This window comes from Anguilla rostrata, chromosome 18 (assembly GCF_018555375.3).
Source record: "Anguilla rostrata isolate EN2019 chromosome 18, ASM1855537v3, whole genome shotgun sequence".
Taxonomy (NCBI): domain Eukaryota; kingdom Metazoa; phylum Chordata; class Actinopteri; order Anguilliformes; family Anguillidae; genus Anguilla; species Anguilla rostrata.
Window position 1 is genome coordinate 6,314,788 of NC_057950.1, and position 23,348 is coordinate 6,338,135.

A 23,348-nucleotide genomic window follows, 5' to 3' on the forward strand; every position below is an offset into this window, starting at 1 on the left:
TACCATCAACCCATTCAACGTCACAAAAAAACTATTAAAGTAAAAAGTTTATCGGTAATATGTAAGCAATGTCTTGAGTAATGTATACTATGTGTGTATAAATGCCATCAGCCCAATCAAAGCCTCACTGCTCACCTTTACTAATAGACTCTCTCGGTGCCGTCTGTGTGCTATATTTCACACTGTTTACTAGCCTAGCAGACACGGTTATCCAAAAGGTACTTATGTAGCTTAAACTTGTCATACTCTCCCGTGTCACAGCTCTGTGTTTACCGAAGCAGCCTTGCTTCAGCACGCGGCTGAAAAGAACAACCGCAGTGGTTCTGTGCTGGATTAGAAGCTTCTAGCCTAGCGCTCAGGTGCCTGACATCTACGGTGAGGAATGTCATGTGTGCCAGCAAAGAATTTTTTTCTTCTGTAAAGAATACAATGAGCGCTGTGTGGCACAGTGCCGTTGCCATGACATCGAAGGCTGGGCTGCCTAGCCCTGTTTTCTGGAGATCTACCATCCCATAGCTTTTCCCTGCAGCCCTAACAGAGCACACCTCATTCAGCAGTTAGAGAGCTCAGTGAACTGTGGAATCAGGTGCGCCGAATTAGGGTTGGAGTGAGTAACCTACACAGGATGGCGGCCGTCCAGGAACAGGGTTGGGCAGCCCTGATCTAAGGCCTCTGTCTGTATCCTGCTCCCACTGGAGCCTCGTACGGGGTTTTGCTGCGTTTTAATGTCATTTTGTGCTCGTATTCTCCTAAAATTCGGATTCGAACCGCCAACGTCGCGGCTCACGTTGAGCATGTGGTTAGCGCTTTACGGACAGTGCCACCGGAGGCTCCTTCGCCGCCCTCTTTTGAGCCGAAAGGCGTCGGTTCAGTGGCGAGCGGCTCGGTCAACCGCTAACTGATTGTTCTTTAACAAATTTACCTTGCAGTATAACCTGCGTCTTGGGTTTGCTTTAATTCACGTGGACAGTAAGTTGTTCCAGTAACCTGGAGCCTTCTCCTCTGACTGTGTATGATCTAGTGTCGGCAAAGGAGACCCTGTAACCTTTGGGCGAGTTTAGTCAAGTGCTAGCCTGACGTAAAGCTAGCACTTTAAACTTTGGGCCTGTTTAGTCAAGTGCTAGCCTGACGTAAAGCTAGCACTTTAAACTTTTGGCGAGTTTAGTCGAGTGCTAGCCTAGCCTTAAGCTACGTGGCTCCTAAGTTAAACTCGAGGTAAACACGGGGCCCGTCTTGCGCGTGACCGTCTGTGTGTTTTCGGGGTGTGAGGTGTGTGGACAGGGTTGTTTTGTTTACCCTTTGGCCCGTGAGGATGAGCGCGAGAGATTCTGCGTCGCTGTCACCTGCCGTTCCCGAACCGTTTGCCTTTGATCTCCCGGGAAGACTCGGCTCTGTGAGCGACTTCGGGACAGGACGCGTCGTTCCGGTCTATCCCAGCATGCCTTGCTCTGTGAGGAACTGTAATTAAGGCTCCAAGAAAACCGCCAGCCCCGAGGCACTTGGGGGCCAGTGGGTTGATATGCGCCGGGCTTAAGAGGCCTAGCTTGCGTCAGAGTGGTATATTTGAAGTACTTCAGTGAAATCTGATATCAAACCTTTACAGGGTGTTAAGGGTTGTGCATTTTTATTCATTTGAATATTATATTTTAATCATTTTATGGCTTCCATATGAGGATAATCAAGCCCTTCTTTTTTCTCCAATAAGATAAATTTAGACCTGTGAAGAGATCTGCATTTAGTCACACTGAGCGAGCAGGATGGAGTGAAGATCAGTGAATTATCAGTTATTTTATGGAGTTCCCAAGCTCCCCTTTGTGAATACTGATGAGAGAATAAAACTGGATTTCTTGTAATTGTCTTTTTTTTCCTGCAAATGTTCAAATACTGATCCAAGTAGGCCACACTGTTGGTGATCCGTTGGTCAATATTCGATAATTCAAATATTCCGATGTTGGGTCTCTCATCACTAATTGTAGAAGTGTCCCAATGAGAAAAGAGATCACAGGAAAGTGGGGAATTGCTTGGCTGAATGTTTTATCATTTGTGAACCAGCCTTGTTCAACGAGTGCGTGTTTGGGTTGTCCAACTGCACTCTCGTCCAGGGTGTTTTTCACAAGTGCTTATCAGCTTCCACATGCAGTTTTTAAATAGATTCGTGCTCCGAGTTTTGTTGTATGTTAAATTTTTATTTGTAGGCTATTAGTTTTCTGAGGACAGCCGTGTTAACCTGAAGTGAAATGGGAAAATGTTTTTTTCAGGCGACCAAATGATTCTTTTAGCTTTTGCAAAAAAACAAAAAAGGATAAATACAAATACGCACCATTACAGGAAGCCTGTATGTGAAAAAACACAGCCTGGTGTGTGGCTCACTCACAAATTTAATGCAGTATTGCCCATGGAGTCCGAGTAACATCTCTGTAGAGCATTACATTACATTACATTTACTTAGCAGACGTGGAGCAGATATGGATCGTTTTTAGTGGTATATGACCTGTCTTTGCTGATGCACGCGTGGGGTTGTCTGAGGATGCCCATTAAAAAAGCCTCATTCGCAGACACTGAGGGGCCACAACGGATGGACGGACGGGCGATAGTTTTGTGGTGTGACCCCCGTTTCTTCCGAAGGGACCTCTAGCAGATGATTGGCTGTTTGCGGGCCCCCCGAAAGGCCACTGGGGTTGGACGCCGCTCCGGTTACCGCGGTGGGGAAAAAAAAAAAAACGGGTTTCAGATGAATATTTAATGCGGTAAATATCGCTGCTGTCATTGGCCGGGATCGCTCGGTGTGATTGATGGGCAGCTGGAACAGAGGAGGGACTGAGCGTGGAAAGCTTGGTGTGGTAACACAAGGACATGCATGTGCACACGCACACACGTGCTCACACACAGGCAGCGTCTCTCTCTCTCTCTCTCTCTCTCTCTCTCTCTCTCCTGCTCTCTCTGTCTCTCTCTCTCTCCTCTCCTCTCCTTTCTCTCTCTCTCCTCCCCCTCCCCTCTCTTTTCTCCCCTCTCCTCCCCCCTCTTTCTCTCTCTCTGTCTCTCTCTCTCTATCTGTCTCTCTCTCTCTCTCTCCCCCCCCCTCCCCCCTCTCTCTCTTAAAATTCAAACATGCTTCATTGGCATGTTGACGTGGCTGCAAATACCCAAGTGCAGCATTGCCTGTATAATCATTTTCATTGGATTATTGTGTAAAAAATTAGAGTCTAAAGGGAAAATGCTACCTGCACCTGGCTATAGTTAGCATGAGATACAGTTATAACAAATTAAAGTTAAAATGGCTGAAAGACTTCCACCTGCCCAAAAATGCAGCCGTTAATCCATTGGTTGTTTTTTGTAAATGATGCAGACGCAAGCACGACCACATTTTGAATTTATTTTTTAAAAACCATGGTTGAGCTGAGGACTGTGTCGTTCGCACGGCGCTGAGATGTGCCCGGCGCACGCCCGGGCGGAGCGGACGTGGGTCCTGCGGCATCGAGAGATCGGCAGGCGCGCGGCGCATGGCGGTCGCAGGAAGTGGCCTAGCATAGCGTTGGTCGCGCGCGATAAGGCCCGGCGGTGGTTTGCGTGCTGTGAAACAGGCGTGTCGGGGGAGGGGGTGTGGGGGGGGGGGGGGGGTGGGGGGGTGTTTGCCCGGGTGTGGGAGGCCGAGCTGATAAGGGGGGAGGGGGTGGCTCTGGCGCTGTCAGGTGCTCCCGTCTTAAATTTGCATGGCGTGCACTGCCGCTTCCTGTGTCCCTCCGAAAAGCTGGCGGGGAAAAGCGTGGGCGCGGGGCGACGGGGTTCCCCCGTTTTGGGCACGTGCGTTCCTCCGGGACGGCAGGGCTGGGCCCTCTTTCAGGGGGGCGTGACTCCCGCCTGGTGCAGATCTCGCTAACACGAAACACGGTGGTTGATTCCCTTATTGAAAAGTGACCCCTTTTAGTGAAAAGTGACCTCCCCCCCTTATAGAAAAGTTACCTCCCTCTTATAGAAAAGTGACCTCCCTTTAGAAAAGTGACCTCCCCTTAGAGAAAAGTTACCCCCCCTTATAGAAAAGTGACCTCCCCTTAGAGAAAAGTTACCCCCCCTTATAGAAAAGTGACTTCCCCTTAGAGAAAAGTTACCCCCCCTTATAGAAAAGTGACCTCCCCTTAGAGAAAGTACCCCCCCTTATAAAAGTACCTCCCTTAGAGAAAAGTTACCCCCCCTTCTAGAAAAGTACCTCTCCCCTTAGAGAAAAGTTACCCCCCCTTATAGAAAACTGACCTCCCCTTAAAAAAAGGTGACCCCCCCTCTTATAAAAGAGTCACCTCCCTGATAGAAAAGGCACCCTACTGATAAAATATATTTATTCAATTTCATAACCTACACGGGTTTGTTTGCTATGGAAAATTAACCTCAATCCCAAAAACTTAGATTACAGTACATGAGTCATTTTACCTTGTGGGGGGGGGGGCTACTCTCTATTTAGGGATGAGTCTAGGGTCCTTTTCCAGCGTAGAAAAGTGACTCTCGGGGTCCGTTTTCCACGGGGTCAGATTTCTACGTGACGCCGGCTTTTGGAAATCGACGCCGGACCGACCCGCGGTGCGGCTTTGTAGCGACGGCTCTGTCCAAAAGCGCAGGAGTTACCCCTGAGATCCTCTGCTGGACGGCTACACTGCTGTTTGGCCACGTTAGATGAGGTCATGGACGCTTTTCAGGTTCGTTTTCAAAAACGCATTAAAAATCGCTTATATTCTGTACCAATTAACGTGTTCATCAGTCCGATTAATCAGCGGATGCTTTGATGGCCAACTCATTTCAGATGAGATTCGATTGGTCTGTGGTCATGTGGCGGCAGCGTGGCGCTGCGGTTGCTGCTGCTGCTTCGCGAGAAGGGGGTTCCAGGTTCGAATCCCGGCTCGTCCCGATTCCTCTCTCTCTCTGCGTGGAGTTTGCGTGTTCCCCCCGTGTTCGCGTGGGTTTTTTTTACCGGGTGCTCCGGTTTCCCCCCCCCCGCCAGAACGTGTGGCCCCTGGGACTGCATGTTGAAATTGAGCCTTCCTCGCTGACTCTGGTGCCTTTTTCAGAAATGTGGTTCCTGTGCATTGTCCCTGTCAGTTCGAATGTGAAATTATGACTATGTTGGGCAGTCAGAGTTATCCGGGAATAAGGGTCAAACTCAAAATCATCAACATCCAGGTCATCAGTTCTGCTAGCATCCCTTTGCTTGCTTTCCAAAAATGGAGGGATAGCAACACCTCAAGGGGGAATTTAAGTTTTATTTATAAGTTCGATGCGGAGGGAAACGTGACCGTGAAAAGCTAAGTGCACTGTCTGCATTGCAAACAAAGCTTTTGGGAGCTGGAGTAACTAGTTTATTACCTGCGAGCAGAGCGTCCTAGCGTAGCTTTCTGTTACAGTAGCCAGCTGAGTGAAAACGGCGATGGGCGGACTTCCAGCGATCTGTCTGTCTCGGTCAGGCTGCCGTTGCATAACGTTAAGCAAACGGCTTCAGGTTTCAGGCGAACGGCGCTGAGTGCGTTCAAAAGAAAAGAACTTAGCGATTCAAGTGCAGCCTGGATCGCATCAGATGGCCGTCCAATTAACACTGCTTCAGACGGGCATTTTGAAGCGGTCCTGCGGCTAACGTTTGACTCCAAAGAATATTTCTGTTGCCATCTAGCCTATTTAACGGTTTCATGGTTCCGTGATTAATCTAACGATTTATTCAATTTATTATTTGAACTAAATGTTTTTTTTTCATAGTCCCAGAATGCCATATTTTAGGAAAAGAGTGTCAGCTGTCTGCTCCCTGAAGTTCCACTGGTTTTCATATGAGTACAAAGCGTCTCAGACCGCTGCTGTGTTCTGATTTTACACCTTTACTGTTACCATTAGGTCAAAGGTCAGAGGTCAGCTGAGGGCCTCTCTGTGCTTCTTCCTTTTTATCTCTCTTTTCTGCCTCTCCCTCCAGCCCTCCCTCTCTGTCATCCTCTCCCTCTCTCTGTCTCTGTCTTGCGCGCTCTCTCTCTCTCTCTCTCCATCCTGCCGTAATGCATTTTTGGACGGTAATGCATTTAGAGGAATGCTTGCCACGCCTCTCTGTCGGGTTCCATCGGCGGCTGGGTCCCCTCTCGCCCTGCTGCCGCTGCTGAGCCGACAGGCCCCCGCTCGTGGCCCGCTCGCGGCCCGACACCTCATTAGCATAACTGTCACAATAAGGAGGCTCTCTGAGCATCAGGTTTATTTTACCCACAGTCCTCAGCGTTCCCCGTGTCTGTGTTCGTCTCCTTTAAAGGGCAGCTGAGGTCATTTTGCGGAGAGGGCAGACCAGGGGGGAGACGGTTTGCTCCTCCAGGCGCTGTGAGGTGAATCCTTGAATCTCCTGAAATCTTGCCTGAATCGCCTGAACTTTTGCCTGAATCGCCTGAAATCTTGCCTGAATCGCCTGAAATCTTGCCTGAATCGCCTGAAATCTTGCCTGAATCGCCTGAAATCTTGAAAAAGAAAAACATTTTATGTTCAAACACACTTATTTATCCCAGACTTTTATTATATTTCAGTTATTAATTTATTACATTTACATGTTGTGTTGAAAGTTGGTTTTTAAATAACTTTAGGGTATTTAATGTATTATCCTAGTTCCTTTTTACACAATACAAATGCGGATGTACGTTCTCCACATGGCTCAGGAGACCTTCACGTGTAAATCTTCATGTTCTTTCGCTCTCCGTGTGTAACTGCGTGTCCCCGTGCAGGCTGAGGCACACTCTGTGCTCGCCCCCGGCGCAGTGGAGATACCCTGGGTGCTGTGTGTCATGCCACAGATGCGCACACACTCACACACACACACACACACACAGAAAACTGCAGCCGTGTGAATCTGACTCTGCTAAATGAGTCTCCCTGGGCTGTGTGCTTAATGAGGTGACCTTCCTTACGCGTTTCAGAAGAAGTTCCTTTATTCAGGGTGACTTACACGTACGGCGTATGTTAAACGGTTCCCGTTCCAGCGTCCATGTGTCCCGCTAAAAACCCGCGACCATCTGGCCGCTAAACGGGGCTCCTCCAATCACAGCGCAGCCCCTGCTGCCCTGAGCGTTTTTTTTTTTTTTTTTTTTTTTCAGTCATTTTCCTGCACGCTTCTTTTTTTTGTACCTCTAATGATCTGGTCCGAGGGGCTTGTGTTGCTCGGCGCAGGAAGTGATGTCAGAGGCGCGCTGGACGGCGGCTGTGATGAGCTGGCCGCGGGCTCGTAGCGAGTGCTCGCGCTCTGTTAATGAGCTGAGCCACGCTGTCGCTGATGGCTGGCGGCGTTGTCCGCCCCGCAGGAGGCTTCCGTTCCCCTTTACGGGGAATGCGGGGAGGACAAACGGCGCTTTTGTGTTCCGCAGAGCAGCGGTCGAGTGTCTTCCTTCGGTGCGATTTGTGTGTGTGTGTGTGTGTGTGTGTGTGTTTGTATGTGTGTGTGTGTTTGTGTCCTCCCATTCTTTCTCTCTCTCTCTCTCTCTCTCTCTCTCTCTCTATTTCTCTCTCTCACTCTCTCAATCTCTCTCTCTATTTCTCTCTCTCTCTCACTCCCTCTCTCTCTCACTCACTCTCTCTCTATCTCTCTCGTTCTCTCCTCTCTCTGTCTCTCTCTCTCTCTCATCTTTTTTATCCCCCTCACTTTCTCAAATCAGCACATTCAGTAAGGCTGTCCCACCCCCTGTCCCCCTCTCCCCCTGTCCCACAAGGACTGAATGGCCTCATATCTGCTTGGCATCTGCTGCCCCCCCCCCCCAGTAATCATGTTGCCTCAAAGCCTCAACCTGCCCCCCCCCCCAAGGAGCAGTCTCCCTGTGTATATGGGGGAGCAGGTCTCTCCTGTGGTGTTGGGTTTCGGGTGTTGGAGGGAGCAGGTATCTCCAGGTGTCTGTGTGGTGTGTAGAGGGAGGGCAGGTCTCTCTGGGTGTGTGTTGCGGGGAGCAGGTATCTCCAGGTGTGTGTGGGGGGGAGCAGGTTTCTCCTGGTGTATGTCGGGGTGAGCAGGTATCTCAGGTGTGTGTTGGGGGAGCAGGTCTCTCGGGTTGTTGGGTCTTAGTGCGGGGGGTGGGGGGGGGGTATTGCGGGCTCATCATGATCAACATCTGCATATTGTAATATTTTATGTGCCTATCCCACATTTTGGTTCAAACCTGAACCCTCCCCAAGCTATGTCTCTTCTGAAACCAAGCACAGCAACTTTCCTGGGGCACTGACAGTTAAACTCTTATACAGACAGAAGCCGTAGGGTAGTGCTCTCTCTTAATCCTTTTTATTGCCTCCTGTACCGACGGCCATATTGCTGGTGTGTTTTCTTGTAGACCTTGCAGAAAGGCGTGTGGTTCTGGTGCACCTTTACAGCTGTTAGGCATTCAGCAGAAATGGTGCACCAATGGAATCTTTGAATTTTGTTTGCGAAACTGAGTACTGCTAAATAGACATTTGAATTAATCGCTGATACGGCAAAATTGTGCACTTTGTGTAGGAAATCTTGTATAACTGAGACTGTGAAGTCATGTTCTAATGAGATGATGTAACACAGGGAGTGTGAGATCATGTTCTGGTGAGATGATGTAATACAGGGACTGTGAAGTCATGTTCTAATGAGATGATGTAGGCTAATAAAGGGAGTGTGAGATCATGTTCTGGTGAGATGGTGTAACAGAGACTGTGAAGTCATTTGTCTCGTCACTGCTTTCCTCACTTTGTGCTTTCTCTTGCTTTTCGTCCTCAGATCATCAAAAACTGGAAAGAGAAGCTCGGATCTGTCGTTTGCTTAAACACCCCAACATTGGTGAGTCTGGCTACCCTTCATTCATTCCAGACAGACCCTAAGGAATGGGAAAGCACATTTTAGGAAGAGTAACCTGAATGACCGCGTGAAGCCTTAATACCGTTTACCTCGTTAAGAAGACTGAATTAGATGCCAGTTGATGCTGACACGCAACTTGTGAAAGAGTGCATATTTGCGGTATGCATAAACTGTGCTTGGCCCTAGGAGATGTCGAGCGCACGGCCTCCACCGTTACAGTATTTCTGCTATGTTTGGGCGTGTGTGTGGTTTCTGCGCGTAGCACACAGAGAGATAAGAGGGAAATACTGCAGCTATCAGAAGTAATGCAGAGTGGATTTGCATCGTGCGGCTCAGTGTGCGTTCACCATGAAACGCAAGTGGCGGACCTCTAACCCTAACCCTAACCCTAACCTCCACCGCACGCAAACCCATGGAAATGAGGACTCCGTCTGCTTTTCTGAGCGTGTGTGTGTGTGTGTGTGAGACTGTGTACACACCTGTGCATGTGTGTGTGTGTGTGTGTGAGACTGTGTACACACCTGTGCATGTGTGTGTGTGTGTGTGTGAGACTGTGTACACACCTGTGAATGTGTGTGTGTGTGTGTGTGAGACTGTGTACACACCTGTGCATGTGTGTGTGTGTGTGTGTGAGACTGTGTACACACCTGTGCATGTGTGTCCCTCTGCACCTGTGTGTGTGCCTCCGCGCAAGTGTTGTTGGTGCACGTGCGTGTGTGAGTGCACCTGTGCATGTGTGTGCGTGTGCGTGTGTGTGAATGTGTACACCTGTGCATGTGTGTGTGTGTGTGTGTGTGTGTGAATGTGTATACCTGTGCATGTGTGTGCATGTGCGTGCCTGTGTGTGTGTGTGTGTAGCTGTGTACACACCTGTGCATGTGTGTCCCCCCGCGCCTGTGTGTGTGCCTCCACGCAAGTGTTGTTGGTGTGCGTGTACTCTTCAGCTTATATGCAATGCAACGGGCCCTTACTCTACCAATCTAGTCACTGAACGCCCAGAGGGAAGGAATAAAACGAAGGAGAAAGAGAGAAGGAGAGATGGAGTGGAAGAGGAGAGAGATATAAATAGGATGAGCTACTGAGTTGTGCGGGGGTGTGGGAGGTGGGCTGGCGGCAGCAGGCTGTGGAGAGAACGTGTAATTAAACACCAGCGTTTCCAGAGAGGGGGAGAGAGAGAGAGGGAGAGGGAGAGGGAGAGAGGGAGAGACAGAGGGGACGAGGGGGAGAGAGAGAGAGGGAGAGGGAGAGAGGGAGAGACAGAGGGGACGAGGGGGAGAGAGAGAGAGGGAGAGGTGAGAGGGAGAGAGGGGAGAGAGGGAGAGACAGAGGGAGAGAGGGAAAGAGAGAGAGGGAGAGGGAGAGACGGGGACAGACGGAGAGAGGGAAAGAGAGAGAGGGACAAAGCGAAAGAGACAGGCTGAGTGGCAGAGCCGGGCAGTTGACAGGCATCGCCATGCCGCCGTCCTCCCCTGGGCGTGCGGTTAATAATTAGTCATGTCCTACCCCACCCCCCCCCCCCCCCCCCACCCCCACCTGGGTCTCTCACCAGCAGAGAGGTACTGCAGCGCAACAAGACCATGGCCGAGCCCTCCTCCTCCCTCTCTCCTCCCTCTGACTGTGCCTCCCAGCGTTCGCCCCTGGGCGCAGAGGGCAGTGGGCAGGGTTCTGGAGAGGGGCAGAGGTTCCAGGGGCAGGCGGGGTTCCGGAGGATTGGGAGAAGGAGGGGGGGTTCCAGTGGATGAGTGGAGTTCTGGAGGTCTGGGAGCTGCGGTCTCTTTCTCTCTCCCTGTGTCTCTCACTCTCTCCCTCTCTCTCTCTCTCTCTCTCTCTCTCTCTCTCTCTCTCTAACTCTCTATTTGTCTCTCTCTCTTGCAGTTCGACTCCACGACAGTATCTCTGAAGAAGGTTTTCATTACCTTGTCTTTGATCTGTGAGTATACCTACCCCCCCCCCCCCCCCACACTCTGCTTGGACGAAATGTCATGTTCCCTGTACGCACTAAACACCGTGTTCCACAATATGCAGCGTATGCTAATATTTCTGTGTAATTTAGTTACGCTGTAGCTCTCTGCTGCGGTGGCTAGGTTGCTCTGATGTTATTTGTGGTTAGGTAGCTCATGTATTATTTAAATTCCTTGCTATTAGTTGGTGCCGCTCCCTGAAGCAGAGCTTCCGTGTGACTCTTTGGTGTATTTTATGCTTCCCGACTTTCAGCTTTGTTTTGTTTTTTCAACAAATATAAGGGTAACTAAATATTTGTACCCTGTGTAAAGCGTTATCTGTTGGGTCTGCTGTACGATGTGTTCCCGAAGTCACAGGGCTGTACAGGGCTGGTCTATAAATGTGTATTTGCCCTGATGTGGTCATATATGTATTATGTGGTCATAGAACAGCTCTGTGTGCCTTTATAAAGAGGGGAAGGTATTCTGTGACATGTCTACTATGCGTGTGATGTCTACTCTGAGTGTGACGTCTACTCAGAGTCTGATGTCTACTATGAGTGTGATGTCTACTCTGAGTGTGATGTCTACTATGAGTGTGATGTCTACTGAGTGTGATATCTACTGAGTGTGATGTCTACTATGAGTGTGATGTCTACTCTGAGTGTGTATCTACTGAGGTGACTATCTCTGAGTGTGAGCGTCTGGGGAACTCTATGAAAGGGCTCAGAGTGTCTACTCTGTGGAGCTTGAGTCTGTGTCTACTCTGAGTGTGACGTCTAATCTGTATTTCCCTGAGTGTGACGTCTGCTCTTGGGCCCAGTGTCTGCTCTGCTGGGTGTGATATGCGCTGTGGGCACGGTGTCCAGTCTGAGCTCTTTGTCCAGAAGATAACCAGGATAACGTCCTCTCAGGAACTGCTCCAGAGCACAAAGTAGCACTTAAACCCGCTACGTTCCTCAGTCGCCGAGCCTCTCCCTCCGGCACTTCCAGCCGACGCTTCCTCGCTGCCTAAAACACACAACGCGCAGGATCAGCGTGTCAAAAAGCCCGGCTTACCCAAGCAGGCTTGCAGAGGAGCGGCTAATCCAGCACACGCAAACAGCAGCGCTCCAAATGAATGCGATTTGCTAAAGTTTTTAATCAGGTCGCAAACATTTATTTAGCGCTAAGCGGCATTAGCGATGTTAGCGCCGGAGCAGCAGGCCGGTAACACGGAGCCCGTGTCGTACTTTAAGTTTTACTTTACTTGCCGTTTAGAAAATGCTTTTACGGAGAAAATTACCATGGAAACGCTTTGGGAGTACAAAGATCGGCGACTGAGGTGCAGTTAATCCCCTGGAGGGGTGAAATTAATCCCTGGAGGGACAGCAAGTGCAAGAAGTGTCGACTTAATTATCACCTTTGTGAACTGCCCTAATGAACATTAAGCTAAGTTATACAAACAAGAAATTAACTGCCCTAATAAGTATTGAACAAAGCTAATGAGCATCAGCAAAGAACCATAAGGTCTCAAAAACTGAAGAAGTGATAGGTCATCAGGTTCGTTCCGCCATCGAGGGGCGGACAGGGTGATGTCATGAAGGAGCAGTCCCCTTGGCAGCCCGGGGTGCTACCACCAAGGCTTTACATTTGATGGGAATGGTTATAGGTAACCAGTGGAGGGCAGTGAGCAGTGCTGGGTAGTGGAGGCCATTTTTCTTGAGGAGCCCCCTTTAGAGTTGTTGCAATTACTGACTGGGGAGTGCGTGGACGGGAGGGGAGGTACCATTGGGCGGTTGCCTTTGTTGCCTATCCCTAAAACCAGCTCGGGACGGGGGACAAGTGTTGTGACGTGTGGGGGCGTTTTTGGGCGTTGTAGGTCAGCTGAGCAGCAGGTTTTGGGTCAGCTGGAGAGGTCTTGTACTGGGGCCTGGGGGGACAGTGAGGGGAGAGTTGGACTAGCCCAGACGAGAGAGGGCCCGGTCCTGAAAGCCAAATCTGGCTGGAGTGGGGCGCAAAGAACAGGCGGAAGAACGTACACCCCCTGCCCACTGTGTGCAGTGTTCTCAACATTGACTGGTCTGAGATCAGTGCGTGTGGCCACTGTGGAAGCCTACACCTGCGCTCTCTGTCTCTGCCTTGTGCTCTGCGTGTAACTAGTACAGCTAGTGTCGGCTGGTGTGAACATCCATGGAAACGGAATTATATCCAGTAACTGAGTTCATAACGTCATCTATGAATCAGCCTATGTGACCCCTCTGGTGATTCCTGACCCACACAGCTGGGAGACCAGTGGTCTAGGTCTCGGTCATGTGACACCTGACCACACGTGAGCTCTTTCGAACACCCAGCATGCATCACGTTACATTCAATTTACATCGCAGGCATTTATTAGATGCTCTTATATCTATATCCACAGTGACCTACGCGACTTTTAGCCTAGCGTCAGCTGCATTAACGATACACCCCTTGTGCTTTTAAGTCATGTTTTAATATGCTGCCCCCGGTGGTGACTCCTGTATGACGGTCTTTAAGCGGACGCTCCTGCTTTTGGGGGACGTTCCCACGCCTCGCCATTTTTTGCTGCAGCGTCTGAGCGTTCTCTCTCTCTCTCTCTCTTTCTCTCTCTCTCTCTCTCTCTCTCTCTCTCTCTCTCTCTCTCTCTCTCTCTCTCTCTCTCTCTCTCTCTCTCTCTCTCTCTCTCTCTCTCTCTCTCTCCCTCTCCGCAGTGTCACCGGTGGGGAGCTGTTCGAAGACATCGTTGCCAGAGAGTATTACAGCGAGGCGGATGCAAGGTGGGCAGTAGAATGTACTGTTGCCGTGGTTACAGGGAGGCAGGCTGCACCGGGGAGGTCAAACCGGCGGGAGATTGGTGCGATTATGGGGACGTGCGCGTACGCCGCTCGCACACGCTCAGAAACGCCCTCACTGCTCACACACACACACACACACGCATACACACACACAACAACACAACACACACAATCACACACCACGCAACACTCATCACACACACACACACACACACACACACACACGCTCACACAAGCTCAGAAACGCCCTCACTGCTCACACACACACATACGCTCACACACGCTCAGAAGCACAGACCCCTCACTACTACACACACAACACACACATACACACACACACACACCCACACACCACACACACACACACCTCCACGCACTCAGAAACACCACACAACACACACACGCATACACACACACGCACACACACACACACACACACTACACACACACACCAAAGCCACACACCACGCTACACACACACACACACACACACATCACACACATGCATACACCACACCCCACAACACACACAGCCACATACACGCACACATGCATACATACACACACGCGCGCATGTACACACACGCACGCACACACACACACACACACACACACACATTCTCATATAACCATCGTCAGGGTCTTCATAGCCTGCTTTAAAGTGGCGTGTAACAAGGGCCAGCCTGACACAATGGAGACGAGACCTTCAATCAGAAAACAGGGAACAGATTATAAAGACCAGGTGAGGATTTTTGTCCCCATAAACCACCATTTGTTGGCATTTTTGCTCCCCCGTGAAACGGTGGTGCAGGCCCGCCCCTCTGTAGGGGTCCTGCCACCTTTGGATCAGGCAGTGTGTAGGGCAGCCCCGTGGGTGCCCCTTTTGGGGCAGCTCATTGTCTGTGCGCTTAGTATTCTCCCTGCGTGGGCAACAGCCACAGCTCCAGATTAACAGAGGTGCGCTGGCTAAGGGCACCAGTGCTGCTGTATCCCAGCAGGGGTTTATTGGCTGTTCGCTGTGTGTGTGTGTGTGTGTGTAAGTGTGTGTTTGTTTGTTTGTGTTTTTGTGACATATATACACATACATACAAGGTCCTTTCCAGCCAGCGCCAGCATTTAATGAGGACTTACCCCCCCCCCATCAAGGGAGCAGTATACAGATTGGGGGGCGGGGGGCATTTGGCCCAAATGGTTTAGTAACCCCATGCAGTTTTCAAACTCTCCTGGGGCAAACCGTGGGCTTAGCTTAAGAAGGATTGGTGCTCCTCTTTTAATGCACAGAAAAAGAAATTAAAATCTGATTGGAGTGTAACTTCTCATAAACAGGAGAGAGAGAGAGAGAGAAAGTGACTGAGGAGAGATGGAGAGTGAGAGTATGTGACAGGGAGCGAGTGAGGGAAGAGGAGTGGAGAGGGAGACGGAGAGAGAGACGGGAAAGAAGAAAGTGACTGAGGAGAGATGGAGAGAGTGAGGAGAGAGGGAGTATGTGTGGACAGAGGAGCGAGTGAGGAGGAAGAGAGGAGAGTGGAGGAGAGGGTGAAGACTGAGGAGATGGAAATGACAGGAGCGAGGAGATATTCGATGGCGGCAGATTCCAAATTTGGACACAGAAAATCAGTTTCCCTCCCGATCGCTTGAAAGCAAAACATCAGAGAATATTTTAAGAGCTTAATTTTCCTCCAACTCAATCTCCCTTTCTTTTTTATTTTAAATTCCTTTCCCTTACTACCCCCCCCCCCTCTTCCAAAAGGCCGGTCACATTAATTAGATTAGCTCCACGGAAGGACCGAGGGATGTTTTTACGACTGTTTTGGAGAGAGCAAAAACCCGCATGGCAACATGGAGATGCCCTCCCCACCCCCGGCGCTGTCCCATCATCCTTTGCGCCGACCCTGGGCTTGTCTCAGAGCGGCGGCCATTGTGTGCCTTGCGGTTGCACTCATTTCATTTCGTTTGTTAGGATCCTAGCTGAAGAGCCGTCCTCAACTTCGCTGTTCACCCTCCGCTTCCCTTCCTTGACCCCCTGCACTTGTGGACCACGTCTTGCCCCCGAGAGGCCCCTTTTAACATGGACCACAGGTTGGGCCCAGCCGAACCCGCCAGGCCTCAGGTCACCCCGTTGTGGGTGGAGGCTGCAGATAAGATCCCGTGGTGGTGGCGGTCACTGGTGACCTCGGATCAGAGCTGGACTGGAAGCAGCTTTCTGCCCTGCTGCCCATAAAAAGCCATTTTATGAGGAGGAGGATGAAATTAGAACCGTGAGCCGAAATAGCCCGGCGGTTCTGCTCGTCCGGGGTCGTGTAAATACTGCTCTGAGTCATGTGACCACTTCCTGACATTGTGGGCGGAGACGATTGTTCTCGGCGAAGTGGTCACATGGTAGAGTGTCCGGCTTCACCCCGTGCGCTTGCTCCTGTGCTGGTTTATATGTGAGCCTGTGCGTGTGTGTGTGCGTGTGTGTGCGTGTGTGCATGCGTGCGTATGTGTGTATGTGTGTGTGCGCGTGTGTGTGCATGCGTGCGTATGTGTGTGTGGAGCTGTGTTGTGTGTGTGTGTCGTGTGTGCGTGTGCTGTGGCGTGTGCGTGTGCTGCGTTGATGTGTGGCTGGTGTAGGTGTGGGTGTGTAGGCGGCTCTGTGTGTGTGTGGTGAGTGTGCGTGTGATGTGTCTGTGCATGTGTGCATGTGTGCGTGTGTGTGCATGTTCGTGTGCGTGTGGGGGCGCCAGGAGCTGTCCCAGGTCACGCTGGACCGCTCACGTGCGCTAACACCCCCCCCCCCCCAATCTCTGTACCCACAGCCAGTGCATCAATCAGATCCTGGAGAGCGTCAATCACATCCACCAGCATGACATCGTGCACAGGGACCTCAAGGTGAGTAACCATCGCCACGGCAACCTCTCCTCGGATTGAGGCTGCATCCCCGTCTCCATGGCAACTTGCTGCGTCATGGTTTTTTTTTTTTCTTTTTCTCCTTCTCCTCCTCCTCCTTCTCCTCCTGCCTGCCTCCTTCAGAAGGAACTGATTGCTTTCTGATAGAAGGCGGCGTGTCAGCGAGGCTCTCCAGACGCAGAGCGTCTGCCCGACGGTCTCTCAGACGCCGGACCGCTCCTGCGATTAAACGTGTGGCGCGTGGCGGTGCTAACCGTTCGGTGATTGCGTTGCGGTCGGGGGTGGGGTCGGGAGGGTCAGGGGGACGGGGGGGGTGGGGTGGTGGGGGTAAAAGAGGCACGCGCATCGATGACCTCTATTACACGTCGGATCGTACGTTCCTGCTCAGGAGCTTGTCTCGATGCGGCGGGGGGCGGGGGGGGGGGGTTTATTAAAAGGGACTGTTCGCCTGATTCTTTCCAGCGCACGTCTTGCCGAAAAAACCCATCGCAACCCGACGCGCTCGCCATTTTATCACCCCTGACTGGAGAGAAAGATTGCGTGTGTGTGTGATGGACTTTGATGGGGGTGTGGGGTGTGTGAGCGTGTGCGTGTGCGTGTGTGTGTGTGTGCGTGTCTCTGTTTGTGTCTGTGTGTTCCTCAGGGGGTGTGGGGGGGGGGCTTCATGTTTGTGAAGGAGGTGCTAAAATGTCCTGTTCTCCTCTGCGCGTGCAGCAGCGCGTGTGTTAAATAAGCCGTCTGCAGGGCCAGTGCTTCTCTGCTTGTAGCCCGATGCTAACGCTGAGGAGAGCGGCACTGTTTGTTTACGCGCTCTGCTCTTTCAGTGAATTTCCACTCGCGTTCTAAAGCCTGTCAATCATTCGAGAAATGAGACAGCCCCCCCCTTCCGCCCCTCCTCACACTACGCATCCACCCCCCCCCCCCCCAGCAGCGGACATGCCACCTGCCTGGCATCAATCCAGGCCGTGAGCTGTAGGTAAACAGGGAAATATGTGGCGGAGGGAGGTTGCCATGGTGATAAGCATGACATCACGACTGTGCCCTGCTTTGGACTGGAGGGGCAGGGGGAGCTCATTGTGCCACTTCTAATTCATCATGACAGCATCATTGCCCCCCCCCCCTCCTCTCAGCCACCCCACCACGTCCCGCTGATTCCCAGGGTAAACCGCTGGACCCGCTCGGGGACACTGTGGAGATGCCAAACCTCGCCCCCCTCCCCCCTCCCCAGCCATCCCCAGGGAAGGCCAGTCTGTAGGGATAAGCAAGCCCGCCATCAAACCGTTATTAGTGCAAAGCTCCAGGGAGCATTACGGTCTGATACTTTCCCTCTGTTCACTGCTGAGAAGTCTGAGCTGCACCTCCCCACCCTGCCCCCCCACCCTCCCCACCCTGCTCCCCAGGCCTCCACACGCTGCTCCCCAGCCTCCACACCCTGCTCCCCAGCCTCCCCACCCTGCCCCCCACCCTCCCCACCCCGATCCCCGCCGACCTCCCCACCCTGCCCCCCAGCCCTCCCCACCCTGCTCCCCAAGCCTCCCCAACCTGCACCCCAGGCCCTCAGTCTGGAACATGTGGAATTAAGGACTTCTAAAGGACTGACCTTTTTCCCTCTATGACTGTTTGCACTCTGTCAGTCCAAATATAGTCGTCTCACAGAAAAGGTCGCGCTAGGCTAACCTGAGCTAAAACCGTCCGCCCCACAAAGAAAAAAAAAACAACAAAAAAAGAAACCATATAAACAAAAGCTCTTGGCGGGTAAAGCAGTTGGACCTGGATGAAAGGAGAGCCCTTGTTTTATTTCATCTCTCTCAGTGCCCCCTTGTGTTTTAAGCTGAGGATATGTGGAGTACAGTATTGTCGTATACAGGGGGGTAATGTGCACACTGACCGCTACCGTATCCTCAAACGCCAAACACAGCGGATCGTCGGCTTAGAATGCAGACTGGAGAGAGGGGGCGGGGCTGAGCGGAGGGGGAGGGGCTGAGCTGAGGGGGCGGGGCCTTTCACCGCCGGCAGCGTGTGAACCTGTGAGCAGGGGTGACGTGCGTCACACGCGGTGGGTGGGCCGGAGCCCCCCCCCGGAAAGGTTTGGTGGGGGGTCAGGCCTCGCTGTGCCACAGGGATGGAACCTGCAACCCCTGCGGGCGTCGGGGCGGGCGCGCTGACCCACACCTGCCGAGTCGTGCGTCAGCGGGCCCCCTGTCACCTGACCTCTCCTTCCCGGCCAATCAGAGCCAGCCACTCGTTGCAGACATTTGAGTGTAATGTGCTTCGAACGCAATGTACGAAAAGCACTAGATGGATAGCATTTATTGCACTGAAATGCAGATGAAACTTGTGCTTGTGCCTTTGCTGCTATTCGGAGTGTTACTGATCGATTAGGCCTGTGTGTATTTAACATCTGCCATTCAATATGTGTCTGTCTGTCCATCTGTCTGTGTGTCTGTTTGTCCGTCTGTCTGTCTGTGTGTCTTTTTGTCCGTCTGTCTGCCTGTCTACAGCCGGAGAATCTGCTCCTGGCCAGCAAGATGAAGGGGGCTGCTGTGAAGCTGGCCGACTTCGGCCTGGCCATCGAGGTGCAGGGTGATCAGCAGGCCTGGTTCGGTAAGTGTGCCCCCCTCCCCCCTCCTTTTCCTCCAATCCCAGTGCAGTGCCGCCCCCCCCTGCCCACCCCCCCTTCCTTCCAGTGGGTTCTGTTTCCCAGAGTGCCTTCGCTCTCCAGGCTTTATCGGGGCCCCGCCCTGGTGATGTCATAGGCTTCTGATGGAGATTCCAGGTGTTAGTGAGACTGGGGGGAAAAAAAGAGGGGGGGGGGGAGTAGGGGTAGGGGCGCAAATCCTTCTAGTGCAGACGGATGACGCCCCTCTCCCTTTCAGTCCCCCCACCCCACCCCACCCTTCTCACCGGCACCTCAACAGCCCCCCCCCTTCCTCTCCCTTGCCACCCCCTCCCCCTCCCCCCTCCCCTCCCCCTCCCGTCTCTCTCGCCTGCCGCTGTGGTTGGTCTCCCGGGTGCTGTTGTGATGTCACCTGGAAGGAGTCCAACTTTTATTTTAGACCTCCTCCCCCCCCCCCACTCGAACCCGCCGCTTACAGCGAGCCCCGCCATAATTACGGCTGTGGGCAATATCAACGCTGTGAATGAAGCTGGGAGGCTGTTCCAAGCGATGTGCGTCCTCATTGGTTCGAGACGCCAGCTCAAGCTTCCCTCATTGGCCGAGCTGGAGCCGTCTCTTCCCTTATTGGTTGTGGTGCCCAGCTGCAGGTTCTCAGATTGAATGCTGTGCCAGTCTCTTGATCTCACCGATGACTCACTCTTATGTATAATGCAAGCCATAAAAAGCTTGGCGCACACTAAGTGTGATTTTTTTTTTAGCACTTCGTACGTACAGTAGAAGTTAACTTTAGAAATGTTAGATCATTGCAAGTACTGATCTCTACAGTTACACAAAAGATCTTTGAACTCCTAGTTTTTATATTTTTTGTATTTCAGTTTGCTCATAACATTTTATTTGTGTTGTATTTTGTGCAATTGTTATCTTATTACTCATTTTCGTACACTACTTCCTTGAGTTTAATTCCACTATGGGGGAGGGGTCAGTCCAGTTCTGGGCTGGTTTATTTACGGGGAATGTTTTTTTTTATTTTTTGGCTACAGGGTTTGCGGGCACCCCTGGCTACCTCTCCCCAGAGGTCCTGAGGAAGGACCCCTACGGAAAGCCTGTGGACATCTGGGCTTGTGGTGAGTGTGTGCCTCGCCTATCCCAGAATTCCGTGGGGGTGTCCCATGATCCCGTGGTAAAGCTTGTGTGTGTCTGTGCGTGCAGGTGTGATCCTTTATATCCTCCTTGTGGGATACCCGCCCTTCTGGGACGAAGACCAACACAAACTCTACCAGCAGATCAAGGCGGGTGCATATGATGTGAGTGTACTGTCCTCTGCTCACTTTAGTCTCTCTCGCCTCCTCTCTCTCCTCTCTCTCCCTCCTCTCCTCTCCCCCTCCCTCTCTTCGCTCTCTCTCTCTCTCCCCCTGTTCTCCTCTCTCTCGCTCTCTCTCTCTCTCGCTCTCTGGTCTGTGGGTGTGGGAATCCTTGGACCTCAGTGACTGTTGTTGATTGCAGCAAGAGAAAGCAGCGTTACAAGCAACCTCTCTCAATTGGCCGGCTGGCCGGCTGACTGATTTTGCTCCTGTAGTAAGAGCTGCTTACCACTAGAGGCACAAGAGAGCAAAAAAAAGCGGTGGTCATCAAAGCTAACAGACCCAAGTGTGTCAACCACCGCAGGGTCCCGATTGGCTTGCTCATTCATTTTTAATTGGCCCGATTGAGCCCCGTGCTGCCTGTATTGATCCCGGCAGGACAGCTAGACGCATTGCAGGGAAGGCGTGTGCCTGTCGGAGGGGTGGGGGTGTTGGGGGGTGGGGGTGGGGAGGGAAGGTAGTCCCCCTCCTGACAGTGGGCAGGGATTATGTGGGATTATGTTAAAGGCCGCCAAATTAAAGCCCCTCCCGCCCTCCCCCATCGCGGGCGTTGGCCACAGGTGGTTCGGAGGCGGCTGGGGGTGTGACCGGTCGCTCGGTCTCAGCTGTCGTCCAATCAGAGGAGGCCTGGCCTGTTTTCTGTGCTGCATGTTGAGCGATTGGGTCGTTCTCGCCTCTCTCCGGGCGAACGCCGTTCTTTGCGTAACTCCTGTCGTAGCTCTGCGTGGGAATAAAAGCAGGAAAAACAGTTTTCCCACACGCTTTAAATGCAGCTACAGCACCGCGCGCCGCACGCGGCCGTCAGGAAAACAGCATCAGAGGCTGAGCTTTTAATTACATGGCGGAGTGTGTGCGGTGTAGAATTAAGTCTTCATTTGGGGGACGCAGTGGGGATCGCTAATTTACGGCAAAAACAGAGTACAGTAATTGCAAGAGGAATAATAAAAAGACAAACTTCTAACCTAAAAAAGAAAAACTAACGCGTCGGATATATTAGCGGGAATATCGACGAGGCCGTGTGCAGAGGGGAGATCAGATGGCTCATCGTAATTCGGTTTTTTGATTGGCGGTTTTGAGTGCGCCGTCGCGATTCAGTTAGGAGTTCGATTGAGCGGCGGGACTGCGTGGCGGGAGTCTCCCCGCGCCCCGGCTCTGCCAGGCGTGCGACGCGGGACACGGGCCTCTGGTCTGGAGGACATGTGATTATGGGGAGCGGTGGCTGCGTTAGCGTGGCGCTACGGGCCGGTGTAGCGGGGGAGGGTGGGGGGTGGGGTGGAGGGGGGCTGTGAGGGGGCGGGGCTGTGGCGCTCGCTTCCTCCCGCGTTCCGCGGATCGCCGTGGCGATTGAATTGATATCCGTCGCTGAGGGCCATCGATCAGCCGACCGATCACATGAGAGCGGCCCCGACTGAACAGGGTGGGAGCGTGTGTGTGTGTGTGGGGGCGTGTGAGCGTGTGTGTGAGTGTGTGTGAGTGTGAGAATGTGTGGGTGTGTGTGTGTGTGTGTGTGTGTGTGTGTGTGTGTGGGTGTGTGTGTGTGTGTGTGTGTGGGTGTGTGTGTGTGTGTGTGTCTGTGTGCTCTCCTTTCATTTTGAAAAACCTCAATCATCTAAAAAGCATATTATTTGGAAACTGTTCTGCATCCTCTGGAAGTAGTTTGTTTGGGTTCTGGGGCTCACAACAACATCAGCACCTCTCTCTCTCTCTCTCTCTCTCTCTCTCTCCCTCTCTCTCTCTCTCTCTCTCTCTCTCTCTGTGCGCTCCTCCAGTTCCCCTCTCCTGAGTGGGACACGGTCACCCCCGAGGCAAAGAACCTCATTAACCAGATGCTGACCATCAACCCGGCCAAGAGGATCACCGCTGACCAGGCCCTCAAACACCCCTGGGTCTGCGTAAGTACCCTGGCGCCCGTCTCCTGACGTGCACGTAAAGCGCATTCGCACAAAACTTCTGCTGTTCTGTTGGGTATGCGATGTGTGTACTGTATTAATAGAAGCCATGCTAATGGTTAGCGTCCCGGGCCTGACTCACGCTTGTAATCTGTCTGTTCTGTGTATTGCATTTTAAAGTGTGTACTGTATTTATAATAGCCATGCTAATGGTTAGCGTCCCAGGCCTGACTCACACTTGTACTCTGTCTGTTCTGTGTATTGCATTTTAAAGTGTGTACTGTATTAATAATAGCCATGCTAATGGTTAGCGTCCCAGGCCTGACTCACCCCTGTGCTCCTGTCTGCTGTGTGTATTAGCTGATCCCTCCATCTGCCTCTTAAAAAGGGCACCTTGGGTTGTTTACAAGGGGGAAACAAACGCCTTTTATTAGATGAGTCAGGCCCTGGCTAAACGGCTGTTTTTGAGTCGTTTAATGAGTCGTTAGGACAACCACCCCCCCCCCCCGGGTGTGCTTTCAGGATGTCTTTTGGACACGTTGACTTCTTAAAAGTTCTTGGTTTTTTTAAATTTGTGGATACCTGTTGCTCTCTGACTGTCTCATGCCATCTCTCTCTCTCTTTCTCTCTCTTTCTCTCTCTTTCTCTCCCTTTCTCCTGTGTAGCAACGTTCCACTGTGGCATCCATGATTCATCGCCAAGAGACCGTGGAGTGTCTGCGCAAGTTTAACGCCCGGAGGAGACTGAAGGTGGGCCACGTTTCTTCCCTTCTCTCCCTCTCTCCCTCCTTCTCTCCCTCTCTCCCTCTCTCTCTCTCTCTCTCTCTCTCTCCCTCTCTCCCTCTCTCTCTCCTCTCTCCCTCTGTCTCTCTCTCTCACTCACTCTCTCCTTCTCTCTCCCTCCTTCTCTCTCTCTCTCCCTCCTTCTCTCCCTCTCCCTCTCTCTCTCTCTCCCTCTCTCCCTCTCTCTCTCTCTCTGACTGTCTGTCTACCAGCACACCCATGAACCCACCCACGGCTCTCCTGTCGACACAAAGATTCTCTTGCCTTTCTGT

General features: G+C 52.0%; 1 protein-coding gene across 21 annotated transcripts in view; it reads left to right on the forward strand.

Annotated features, from left to right (window-relative positions):
- Positions 1-23,348, forward strand: part of camk2g2 (calcium/calmodulin-dependent protein kinase (CaM kinase) II gamma 2) — an 83,770-nt gene that overhangs the window by 32,721 nt on the left and 27,701 nt on the right. For all 21 annotated transcript variants that reach the window (XM_064318178.1, XM_064318180.1, XM_064318184.1 and 18 more), the window contains exons 3-11: positions 8,726-8,785; positions 10,679-10,733; positions 13,455-13,520; positions 16,337-16,409; positions 18,929-19,031; positions 20,085-20,168; positions 20,254-20,348; positions 22,175-22,297; positions 22,960-23,043. In XM_064318178.1, coding sequence (XP_064174248.1) covers positions 8,726-8,785; positions 10,679-10,733; positions 13,455-13,520; positions 16,337-16,409; positions 18,929-19,031; positions 20,085-20,168; positions 20,254-20,348; positions 22,175-22,297; positions 22,960-23,043 — 743 coding nt within the window. The remainder of the gene's footprint in view (positions 1-8,725; positions 8,786-10,678; positions 10,734-13,454; positions 13,521-16,336; positions 16,410-18,928; positions 19,032-20,084; positions 20,169-20,253; positions 20,349-22,174; positions 22,298-22,959; positions 23,044-23,348) is intronic.